We start from the raw sequence: 13317 nt of genomic DNA, 5'->3' as shown, positions 1-13317 counted from the left end.
TTCCTGACAAAGTCACACTGGTCAAGAAACACTTTAAAACAATGAGACACAGTGGAAACATACCTATGGTTTTTCAGGATTATATAAATCCCTTTCATTTGAAACGGAATCAGAGTACGCCTGAAAATGAAAGTGAAAATAAGTGCACACAACTATGCTAAATACAAAAGTAGTTACAGTGGAATGTTGAGTCTGTAAATTGTAAAAGATGTTTACACCAGTCTCGAAAAAGACTCTAAAATTTACCATTTGTTTTATTGGGACTTATTTTAAAATATATCGTATTGTATCATTATATTACATGGATGATAAAAAACACTTTATCGTCATCATGCAGAGGAGGAATGAATTCAAATATACTTTTCAATAAAATACCATCAGGGGGCATCTGTGTGGTCCCAAATTAATTCTGTAGCATGACTACTATAAAATATGTTAAATTAAAAGAATTTAGAAGCAATTAATTGATTAGTAATTCTTCATTAATATCCTTTACATGAAAGCACAAAATTGGACAAACTGATAGTCTGAACAGATGATAAATATTGTGATACTAAATAAAAGTCAGGCCAACACATCACAGTCACTGAGATTCACTGACTGGGCAACATGAATATTTCCAATTCATCATCAAATAAATGCTGAGATAGTTCAGTTTGACCTGCTGGTGGTGCTAGAGGTAAAATCGGGGGATCACTGAGTCACAGACTTTATAATGTTGGGGACAAGGAATATCAGTACCATATATTATGGTATTCATTAAGTGGGCGATGAGATATTTCAATGTAGACCAAAGTAGTGTGACCAGTGCAAGCAATATATTTTTGCCCAAACAAGGTAAGGAGAGTATGAAATGGAAAGAAAGGTTTATACATTAAAGTGCACAACTGTTTTTTTATCAAACCCTTCACTTAACAAAGTGAAAAAATTTGCTTTGTAAATTTAACAAAGTACAACATGGACACAGAGGATATTTTAAAAGTACAAAGGTGCTAAATCCTTTTCTACTTTTTGCAAAATTGTTAGCTGACTTTTGTAAGGTCTTCGTGTTACTATGTGAAGTTCTATGAGATGACACACAGTCAGAAAAAATGATTAGACCACCCTTGTTTTCTTCAGTTTCTTGTTCATTTCAATGCCTGGTACCACTAAAGGTATATTACCTGAAGAAAAAAAATGCAGCTGATTACAAAATACTGTATGTTCTATTTGACATGATTAAGCTTAATTATATTCCCATTTCATGTCATAAGCAACAATGCACATGCAAAGGCCTAGAATTATGTGAAGCCACAAAGGCAGCTATCTTGGCACTGCTGCAAATTGGCATGAGTGAGAGACAGGTAGCACTAAAACTAAAGATCTCCAAGACAGCCACTCACTACAACAAGCAAAAACAAGCAGAACATGGTATCAAATTGCTAGCTAGTCGTGGCAGGAAATGTCTTTCTTTTCTTTAAAAAAAAAAACATAAAAAAAGGACAATGTCTTTCTATTCCACGAGATGACTCATGTGTTCCTATGTCAGGATTCGTCGTCAGACTTCCAGGGACCTTAAAAATGAGTGGGCACTGTCGAGAAATTTGACTTGTTTGGCAAGGACAGTTTGAAACCAACTTCTTGAAGCTGGTCTGAAGTCACACAGGGCACAGAAGAAGCCCTTCATTAATGAAAGGCAGAGGAAAGCCTGGTTACTCTTTGCTGGGGAATCTCCAGTGGGGGATCACAAGGATTAGATTCTTGATGAACGGGCTACGGTTCTCTTCAGTGATGAATCCAATTTTCAGCTGATGCCCACTCCAGCCAACTTACTGGTTAGGAGGAAGCCTGGAGAAGCCTACAAACCAGACTGTTTTCCCTCTACAGTAAAACATGGGGGTGCATCACTGACCATCTGGGGTTGTTTCAGTATGGGTGGAACAGGGCTAATGCAATTGTGTGAAGGGCAAATGAACCAGGTCATGTACAGGACTATTCTTGAAGTCTTCTTCCCTCAGCTGGAAAACTCTTTCCTGCCAAGAATGACTGGATTTTCCAACAAGACAATCCCCCTGACCACACGGCAAGGTCAGTTAAAGCCTGGATGGAGAACCAGAACTTTCCAACCATGTGTTGGCCTGCTCAATCACCAGATCTAAATCCAATTGAAAACCTGTGGAAAATCATCAAACACAAAATGGAGAACCACAAGCCCCCCAAAAAAGCAAATTTGTTTGAATTTGTGCAACAGAAATGTGCTGCTGCAGAACAATGTCAGAAGCTAATGGAAAGCATGCCAAGACACTTGGCTGCAGTCATCAGAAACAATGGTTATGCAATCAAGTACCAACTCCTGTGTGTATCATGTGACTAATATGTCAGAAAAGAACACATGGAATGCCTAAAAGCACTGTTTTGGCAGTACAATACCATAGTTACTCACGTAAGTACATGACCAATAATCCTAAGTGACATTGGTTATTATTAGGGATGTCTGATATCATCGTCCCACCGATATTACTGGCCGGATATTGGCATAAAAATTCATTATCGGTCAATATTTTTGTTGTTGTTTTTTGCCTATCATTAAAACCGATAAAATAATGCCTGGATTTCGCCGGCATTTACCGGCGAGCAAATAATCACATCATCAAACTTCATCCTAAAGCGTGTCAACAACCATACCGGTTTTTCAGCATGTGGCGCCGGCGTTTAGCTCCAAAACAAACAAAAAAAGAAGAAGATAAGACTACATTGCCAGTCGAGTTCGTCTACCAATGGAATGAGGGGAATGCAGCTTTTGCTCTCTACCAAACTAATATCACTAGCCAATGAGAAGTAAAGTGTGGGTGGTTCTTAGAAAGACGTTGAGATCCAGCTGTAGGGGAGTCCCCTTTTTCGTGGTTATAGTCATGCAGTAATACAGAAATCTTTAACAAATTCATGGATTCAAACTATAAGCATCACTGCCAAAATCTTGGTCCTTGTGTCATTTCTGACTTTCCCTGAAAATTTCATCCAAATCCGTTATTCAGCTTTTTTGAGTAATGCTGTGTACCGACAAATATACAGAAGGACAAACGTACGTCAACCGTCACATAACTCCGTCAGGTTCCTTGGCGGAGTAAAAGTAAATGGCGCTTTGCGTGGTTGGAAGAGTTAAACAGAGACTGAAAGCCCTTTGGTTGCTGGTGAAAAAAACTGAAGGGGCCGGGTACTTGCTTCTGCACCGTGTGTTAAAAAAAGCTTATGTACGCAACTAGCGGCAACAACGTGCTGCCACTTGGGCTGCAACTAACGATCATTGTAATAATCGATTAATCGGGCCCTGTGACAGACTGGTGACCTGTTCAGGGTGTCCCCTGCCTTCACCCGAGTCAGCTGGGATAGGCTCCAGCACCCCCTGTGACCCTAGTGAGGATAAAGGGGTGTATACGTAGAGGATAGATGGTTGGATAATCGGTCAAGTATTTTTTCAATTAATTGATGAATCGGGAAAAAAAAACACACTTTCAATTTTTGCCTCTTTATTCAGAAATAGAAGATTTGGACTGACAGAGCAAATAAGATCATTGTAGTAATGCCTTCTTCTTCAACCATCGACAGAGGCCTCATGTCAGTGATGATCATGTTGATGTAACCCTTATTACGTTGCAGTAACAGAGCATAGGTGAGTATAGATCCACAATAGCAATTGGACCAGTACCAGAAGAATCCAAGTTGTTAAGAGCCAGTATTTCTGAACGTCAATATTGACACAGACAACAATATTTTGTTTGTGTCGTCACTTATTATTGCTACAGACAGAAAGAAAACTGAACACAGCAATATGTCCAGACAGTGCATGAAAAACAACAAACTAAAATAATAAAGCCGGCAAAAAAACTTAAATTGTTCCCAAATTAGTCTTTTGTTTCGTTGGGGCCCTTTTGTCGATCAATGTCAGTGCGTTAATGTTCATTTAATCCTACCGCATGGTTGATGAAGACAAGAATCGGGAATCCTGCACACTCTGACAATGAACAGTTGGGGTCTGGCTCGCCACCCAGCTCACACTGGGAATCTCTTGGTCGTAGAACCTGGAATCTCCCTCGAATCAGCAGGAACCGCTCCAGCTCCTGATGGGGTACGGCTCAATTCCCCATTGATGGTTTCATCAATGAAGAAGATGACAACAAAAAAAACGTGACCGCCGAGTCAACATGAAAATGGCGCGGCTACAGCATTTCACCTCGAGTGATTAGCTCCAGCCATCTGGCCGCTCACACCGCTCAAGAAGATGATAAAGGACAATATAAACGCTCCGACGCAAAACGAGGCAGCATGCACGGCTTTCTCATCGTCCAGAAAGGACCACAGGAAGAAGAAATACTGTTGGTCACCTGACGCTAATGGCCAATAGGCTCACAGGGTTTTGGGGCTTATGGGTCATGGAATCTAGCCCTTCAAAATAAGACACTCAAGGATTATTTTTCCTCTTCTTGGCAAAACGTTTTTTTCTCCCCATTCTCTTCATCAAAATGGCTCCTACATTTTAAATATGCTTTTATCAAATATATTTTTATCTGACCTAATTCAGTGTCACTCACTAATAACATTTTAACCATTTTTTTCCACATGTAAATCTACTCAGATGAATAGTCTACTTATTTCAAAATAAGAGTTATTGTTTTAAGGATTTTAACTACCCTTCTAATTGACTGTTTTAGAGGATAAGTGATACACTGAAGTACAATTTAGAGCCTGGGCTACATTGAGGATGCTCTCAGTCAGACAGCTGCTTGCTGTGGTGTACATGATGTCTTTCTCATCATGAACCTGTCAATGCAATTTTTTAATCCTGCCTCACTCCAACACAGACCAGTGTCTTCACTCAAACTTTGTCAGAAAATGAAAACTTGAGGCTTAACCTTCAAATTATTACCACTATTATGTGCAAGTTACATTTATTTATAATGCATATTCAAACTCTGCTTAAGCTGATTAAAGTGAAATAAAAAGCATCTCTCACACACGTGTCCTATCAATGTAATTAATCAGCTAACAAGCAAACGCTAGCATCAGGCGAGCTACTAGAGAGACTAACGCTACGTTTCCTCACTTTAAAACTGAACAAACATAGGTCCTCAAACATCTAAATTTTGCATCGGTGACCTAAAACGAGGACAGATTCAGCTGCAGCACAGATTATTTCTTGCCTCAAATGCTTTCAGAAATACTTTTCACTTAAGTGTTTTCAAAATAAAAGTAAAACTTCGCGGCCGAGCCGCTGTGTTTATCCACCTCAAGCTGAATGCGCTGTCACGTGACCACGTAGTGGCCTGCTCGTGACCGTCCGCCATCCGTGTGATTTTCAGGTGCATGCCTGTGTAGTTGTTTTGTGAAGCGAGAAATGCTCCCACACTTATGAGGACTTCGGTCAAAGAGTTTTCTCCGCGTCAGTAATGTTTCATTTGTTGAATTTACCTTTCCTTTGAAAATACCGCCTCCGTTCTGCCTCCACCTCACTCTGTTCAACTCCTAAGATTGCTCAACAGAATCACGCGACACAAAGAATCAATAATGAAATTCGTTGCCAATGCTTTAATAATCGATTATTATCGAGTTAATCGATTCGTTGTTGCAGCCCTAGCTGCCACACCACGAGTCAGACCCATAGAGTCGCTGTCTGCTCTGAAACTCGTTTACCGGGAGCAACATCCACCGCTGAGGTACCGACGTCAGGCTCACGGGGTTTGTGATTTAAAAACACGTGTGTGCTCGTTCATTGCAGAACACGACTTGTTGTTCACCAGATCATAGCTACTCATTAATCTGTACAAAACGTTGGCTGAAGATAAAAATGCTTTGTCCAAACTCTCTGTGTCAAATCAGCATGCTGGTTCCATAAATACACAACAAGAAAGGTCTTCCTGAAAATCTCAAAAAATGTGCTTTCATTGAATATGACAAAGCCACGAGCCAGACCTGGATAACAGTCTTCATGTGCTTGTTCATTTTTTTATGATGATGCAGCCAGAGAAACATATGGCAGACACAAAAATTAACATTGCCTCAACACTTACAGAAGTAAAAGATGCCAGAAAGAAACAAGAAATAGATAGCTTACCAGTTCTTGTAGCACAGTAAATGTTTTTTTTAAATGTTTCTGTGTTTTTATTATTTAATTTTTATTTATTTTTATTGTTTGCATTGTAGCTGGCAAAAAAGTCAATATCAGACATCCCTAGTTATTATCAAGAAAACTATGGAAAATGACTTAGACATCCATCCATCCATTCTGCTTAATGATCATTAGGGTCACGGGGGTGCTGGAGTCTATCCCAGCTGACTTGGGTGAAGGCAGGGGACACCCTGGACAGGTCGCCAGTCTGTCACAGAGCTACATGTACAGACAAACAATCACATTCGCATTCATACCTACTGGCAGTTTAGAACCACACATGCACAGGGAGAACATGCAAACTCCATGTCCTAAGATCCCGGGAAAGTCGGGATGCGAACTGGGAATCTTCCAACTACAAGTGCTAACCACCATCCACTGTGCAGCCCATGGCTTAGATATCAGCTTTTAAATTAAACTCTTCTGAGCTATTTTTGTTGTACATTTATTATTTGTCCAAATAAATGTATGTTGAGTTGCACCAGACATTAAAATGAACAAGAAAGAAAGTGAAGAAAACAAGGGTGGTCTAATAATTTTTTTCCATGACTGTATGTTGTGAATTAGCGCTATATAAATAAGACTGAATTAAATTGAATATGATAGCAGCTTTATATTCAATGAAAATATAGTCAAATTGACAGCAAAGCCACTGTCTTTATCCAGTGTATGGTCAGGTTTTTTTGGACAATTTCACAGCTACAAAACCAGGAATCTCATGGTGAATACTTCATTTTCAATTCACCGTAGCTTGAAAGTGACCGCTGGTTACCACACAATCTTAAAGGGCTGTATTTCAGCTACTTGTTCATACTTAATTTGTTGTCTAATAACAAAAGACAAAAACAAAAAATACCCCAGAAAAATATGTATACTCTTGAAAAAAGTTTGCATACGCCTAAGACCATACATATCAGGGCAGTCTTGAGTTTCTCAGGACTCCTATTGCTCTTAATTATCTGCGCTGGAATCATCACGTGCCTTTGTCACAAACTTTGTCAAAAGCAATCTTGCATTTAGGCTTTTTGTTTTACTGAATATTCTTTCCACAAACTCCTTTTATTTTTGCTGTCACATGACAGCAATCCTGACATGTCTAACACCATAAAGCAGATATTAAATCGGCATCAGTTGTCACTGTTATGTTACAAGTCAGAATTAGTCATAATTTCCATACTCAACTATTGTAAACATGAATGCACAGAAAGCACCGCAATGCATAAAGTTTTAATATTCAAATCAGAACTAGGTTTTCTAAAGATTAAGCCAAATTTTGTGCAGGTTTTAAAGGCAAAAATTATAAAAAGGCTAATCTGAAAATAATCGAAGTATAAAGAGTGTGGTGTTGAGTGGAACAGGTTGGAAATCTGGTTCAGGCAGAACAGCAAGCTATGAAGCATGAACTGCAGACTGAAACCCTGTTGAAGGTGACATGGTCAAAACAAGGAGTTCTAAGTAAGACTAAGTCATAGACAAAGACTTCATTCCATTTGGAAGTTTTCCCTTTCCCTTTCTGATATAAGTATTCACCCCCTTTAAAGTGGCTCATCTAATTCAACAAGTGTGCAGCTAATTGGTGCTAGAAGTCACACAATTAGTGAAATGGAGGTCATCTATGTGCAATGAATGTGTTCTGGCTATGACTTTGGGAAAAGGTAACTGTCAAGCATAAGTTTGAGGACTGACACCAGAAAATGTTTGAGTACAGATAAATTCATACAAACAAATGGAAGGAATATGGCACATTCATAAATCTGTCTGAAGAGGGCTGTCCTCAAAAACAGGGTGATCATGTAATAAAGACTAGTGAAGGAGGCCACCAAGATACCTATGATGCCTTAACCTTGCCAGCAAGTTGATTTCTCGCAATATTTGTGAGTTCACAAATCTCTCAAGAAACCATCTTGCTCTGCTCCCACCTTCACTTTTCGTACAGCACGAAGTTGGTTCAAGCCAATCATGCAGCAGAATTCGTGTGTGGGGCGGGATAATGGGCGGGATATCCGGGTGTGACGACGACACCAAGCGCCAGTAGATCAAAACAAACATGGCAACGGAGGACAACGATCGTGTAGATGCTGCTATTAAGTCAGTTTTAGCCGAATCTCCTATCGCTTCTTTGAAGGAAGAACAACGAGAGGCGCTTTGCGCATTTCTGGATGGTAAAGATGTTTGTGCTTTTTTTACCTACGGGTTTTGGTAAGAGTTTAATCTAACAATTGGCTCCGCTCATTGTGAAGATCCCGCGATTGGCTAAAAACAAACCTGTCAGAGGCGGGACATACTGTTGCATTGTCCAATCCGTGCCTTTTTCCTCCGAACGGATTTACATGGAGCGGTCCCAGATTGATATTGTGGAGTACTATCAAGTACTACACAATTATTAATCTGGCTATTGCCAGGTTAATGATGCCTCTAAATGAGTTACAAGCTTCAGTGGCTGAGGTAGGAGACACTGAGAGCATGTGAGAGCTTCTGCAGTCAACTAGAAGAAGGTTCTTTGGTTTGGAGATGCCAAAATTAAGCTTTTTGGCCATAACACCAGACGCTGTGTTTGCTGGACACCAAACATGCAGTGATAGCAACATCATGATGTAAAGGGAAATCACAGAACAATCTGATGCAGTCTGCAAGAGGACTGAAACTTGGGAGAAGATATGTTTGTAGCAAGAAACTGTCCTAAAGCATACAGCCAAGGCTGCACAAAAAGGGTGAACAAATGACAAGGTATATGTTCTGGAGTGGCCGAATCAGAGCCCCAAACTCAATATAACTAATAATTTGTGGCGGCACGTGAAAAGGGTTGTTCACTTGCAAACCCTGTGCAACACACAATCCAAACTTCAACCATAAACAGATGAGTTCAAAGCTTGGGACTGCTGTACACTGTAGATGCACATCAATCGGGGTAAATTATTAAATGATTAAAAAAAAACAACAACACAGTGATAGATATGTGGATGATTCCCTTAGGTCTGGCGGCTCAAAAAGCACTATAACAGCTAGTCTGACAGTGCATAATAAGACTGTGCTTTTGAAGGATACTACCAGGGGCAGACTAACAATGTTGTTTAGAGTGCTTTGGCAGTTGCATTTGCTTACGCTCATGCACATGAGCATCTTCCAGTGACAGACATGCACAATACACAACAATTTACAAAGTGCCTTAAAATCTCCACTCACAGTATTTCTTTATTTGTGGAAAGCCAGGTTTTGAGGTGGCATTTAGCCAAAGCCTTCTGTATGTGTAAAATGTGTTCTGGAAAGGTGAAGGTGACAGCATGATTAATGGCACTGTACTGCACAGTCACATCTGATCTGAGTGCCGGGGTGCTGAATGCTGTCTGCATGACTACTGTTGGCAAAGCTGAGATGTGTAACAGCATCATCTAACATGAAATCTTTTGTGTACGTTTCCCACATAAGTATGTGCAAGTCAAAGAACTGAGAAGAAAATCATACTAAACAATTCTATGTATTACTGAATAGCTAGTTCATTTGAAAGGGTTTATTTTCTACCCAAGAATAACTACATTTTCAAACAAACAAACACAGCTACTGATAGATATATCACCTTCGGTTATCTGTCTTAAAAACTGTTTTTAAGGTATTACATGAATGTAACAAGACCACTCATCAATATCACATACATCCTATTTCACTCACTCATTTTCTCTCTGTCAGTTCAAAAATCCTTAAAGCAATATCAAATAATTAAACCATATGTCTCTGCAGTCTGTGGACATCAGATGATGTTGCATGCCAACAGCATGCAGGACGTTATGTAAGACTGTCAGAGTGATGCAGAGTGTGGGTGGGGTAAGGACAAATAAATACACATCTATGCCCATCACAGTTTTCTACTCAGTTTCAGCTCCTACAATATCAGCAACAGTGCTGTTATTTGGCTCTCCAGGAGAACAGGAAATGAGAAGGAGTTGAAGGCTCTCTTTCTCTCTCTCTCTCTCTCTCTCTCTCTCTCTCATTTTAAATCCATGATAAATGTCAAAGTAAGCCCTGTGACTGTTGACCCCCAGCTCTTTGTCACATAGGATAAGCTCCAGACGCCTTTATCTCCCTACAGGAGATGAAGCAGATAAAAATAATGATTAGATGTCTAAACAATAGCGCTTCCTAAAGTGACATCTGGGATATCCAATGAAACACTAAGGTAATTAAATAAATTGCAAACTTGCATAATTTAAGATAGCGATACAATTATTTACGTGATAGATGAACATTTCTGTCCATGATAGCCCCTAAACGGGATCCCCTCTTAATATGATGGCACTGTAAGTCATGTGGGACAAACTCTGTTATTTTTAATAAAAATACATAATTCCTTCTGTTTCTTCCTGGACAATGTAATTCTGTGTTTGAAGAGCAGTAGGGGGTGAGAAACATACAAAAAATGTCACTAAAATGATTTATACTTTGAAAGATATGATAGATTTGTCGAACTCAGACTGCAGAAGCAGCATATGAGCTAAAGATCTCAACTATTGATGAATATGCTTCATACTATGCTAAATGTAAAGAGGCATGGATAAAATTATAAGACATACAGATTTACATTTTAGTTTCATTAGCAACAGCAGGCAATTTGTTTAAGCATGGTGGTTTTATTTAGATGATAATTATTTGTTAATTAGTTAAACAGCTTTTAAAATTATAGTTGGGATCTTTGGGTTGTGGACTGCAGGTTGCATTTCACACAAAACACTTACTGTTTACAGAGTGACTTATCAGATAAATGATTCTAGTACATTTAAGGAATTTCTAAAGTGACTACTGAGGGTTTTTTTTTAAAGTGAGCTATAGACCATCTGATTTATCAAGGCTTCAAAAGGAAACAATGAAAGCTGCTTTACCTTCAATGTCATAGATGTTCTGGAGGATGTCGTCGACGTTTAAGGGATCCTCCTCTGAAAATGAGTATGTTTTAATAGTATAGTCGGCCATTAGATGGTAGACTCCTTCTAAAGTGAAGAAACAGTTCCGCTCCTCCTTGTCGTCTTCGTAGACAAGCAGCGCGCTCTTCCAGGTGAAATGCTCAAACATTGCGGTGAAAGTCTCTGCCATTTTCACGTAGGACGGGGCTATGCGGGTCAGGTGGGAGAACTCGGTTTTCTTGTTTCCGAAGCCGGTGGCCAGGGCACCTGCTGAGATCACCGGGATTTTCCAGTGAGATGCCACCCTCACTACGGGCGCCGCCTCGTACTCGCACACCGGACCCAGGATCAGATCCGGCTTCTGGCCACACGATCTGTCCACTAACGTAAACAGAGCATCATTGACACAGTCGGAGTTCTCAAAGTGGATATTGAAGTGGAACCCAGAGTACTGGTTCCCGTCTGCCTTCATCTTCTGCTGCGCGTAACGGATCGCTGGTGCGACTCTTGCGTATGAGAACAGGAAGGAGTTATTTTGTGGCAAAAATACCAAAACCTCTATGTCCTCGGTGATGGTGTTTGTCATAACTGGGTTCAGGACCATCAAAAAGTAGACACACAATGTGGTGAAGTATGGCATGATGCCACTTTCCAAAATCCCACTTCAGATAACTAACAGAGTTGGAGAGGTGCTCTTCAATAGTTTCTTTCCCCAAGTTGGCTCCACTTGGCAGCGCACATATACTTGAAAACAGAAAGCCTTCCGCCGTGGGTAAATGACTTTATGGTAAATAACTGTATTTGTCTTTTGAAGGAACGAATCTGCCAAATAGTGTTTTTTCTGCATTAAGAACCCTCGAAGGCTCCTGAACCTGCTTAAAATAATCTTTCAACAGTTGATCCTCCCAGGCTCGGACATTCTTCCAGCTCAGTCAGCAGCCACCACACACGCTGGCTCCGGCCTGGAGTTTTGAAGCATCTTTTCAGGATTATTCCTGCGTCATCGGAGTGCTGCCCACCTCCTTCTTAAAGCAACACTGCTGCCGAGCTCACAATGAGCCACTTCAACACAGCATGAGTTAATGTAGGCTAGTTAATGGGAATTATGGCTCTTTAGGCCTGAAACAGGTAACAAAACACAGAACTTTCCTGTGTTTTTCAAAGATGCATTTATTCACGATGCACATTTATTAGGGCTGCGTCAAATCTAAAAAAGTCATTTTTCAAACCTTGTTAAAAAGCATTTTGGGCAACACATTTTAGGGGAAACATACTATAGAGTAAATATAGTTTATATAGTCTGAATTTGCTTGGAATAATTTGTTGTAGTTTATTTGGAAGAACCCAGGCGTACTGCAGTGACAACACAGCCAACACTACTTTTCAGAAACAAAATCAATCAACTCAAAATCAAAAATCAAATTCCTTTACTGTCATGGGCCATATGTACAACGAAATTTTGAGTGCATCTCCTTCCTGGGATAAAATGATAGCAACAGATAAGATAAAATATATGAATAAAAATATGCTGTGATGTGTGTGTGTGTGTGTGTGTGTGTGTGTGTGTGTGTGTGTGTGTGTGTGTGTGTGTGTGTGTGTGTGTGTGTGTGTGGTTATATATATAACCACAACAGAGAGGCAACTAATTAACTGCTTTATTGTGCAGCCAGACTCACACTGTACTGTAGGTATGCATGGAAAGTCAATTTGTAAGTTTGTCCCTTCTTTCTTACATTGGCCTTATACCAAGAAGGAGAGAATGTCAGCCCCCACAAGTTATGATCAACAATAAGCCAATCTCTTTGATTCCTGACCTTTGCACTGAACTGACAGAAGATTGTTTTCCTAGTTGTTACTTTGAAACTCAGCAGTTTGCATCAGTGTGTCGGTATAAACTAACCATTCACTTTCAATTATAAATTTACTACTCAGATGCAAAATTTATAGTAGGTATATACAACCTAAATGCAAACAATACTTTATTTGAAGATTTGGGGTTTGTGATCAAAGAAAATAGAGAAGAGGCTGACTACACACCAACATCTTTACACCTGCCCTCGTTCTCGCTTTAAACTAAGTGAGATTATTAAAAAGTTGCTCCTAGACTATTGTGTGAGGATCAGTGCCTGATAATATTAGGGCCTGTGAGATTCCCTACGAACCCAAAAGCAGTAAACAAGACACCACAAGCAATATTGAAAGACAGTCCATTGCATCAATCTTTAGTAAATGGTGAAGGAGGCTCGAAGAGGACTCACTTAGCTGGCAATGTCAGGCTACACC

General features: G+C 39.9%; 1 protein-coding gene across 1 annotated transcript in view; it reads right to left on the bottom strand.

The window, feature by feature from the left end:
- Positions 1 to 12020, bottom strand: part of npr3 (natriuretic peptide receptor 3) — a 58179-nt gene extending 46159 nt beyond the window's left edge. Inside the window, exon 1 of the mRNA XM_022216443.2 lies at positions 11014 to 12020. Coding sequence (XP_022072135.2) covers positions 11014 to 11674 — 661 coding nt within the window. The 5' untranslated portion in view covers positions 11675 to 12020. The remainder of the gene's footprint in view (positions 1 to 11013) is intronic.
- Between the last annotated feature and the right edge of the window lie 1297 nt (positions 12021 to 13317).

Source organism: Acanthochromis polyacanthus, chromosome 7 (genome assembly GCF_021347895.1).
Source record: "Acanthochromis polyacanthus isolate Apoly-LR-REF ecotype Palm Island chromosome 7, KAUST_Apoly_ChrSc, whole genome shotgun sequence".
Classification (NCBI taxonomy): domain Eukaryota; kingdom Metazoa; phylum Chordata; class Actinopteri; family Pomacentridae; genus Acanthochromis; species Acanthochromis polyacanthus.
This window is presented reverse-complemented; position numbering and strand designations above follow the sequence as displayed.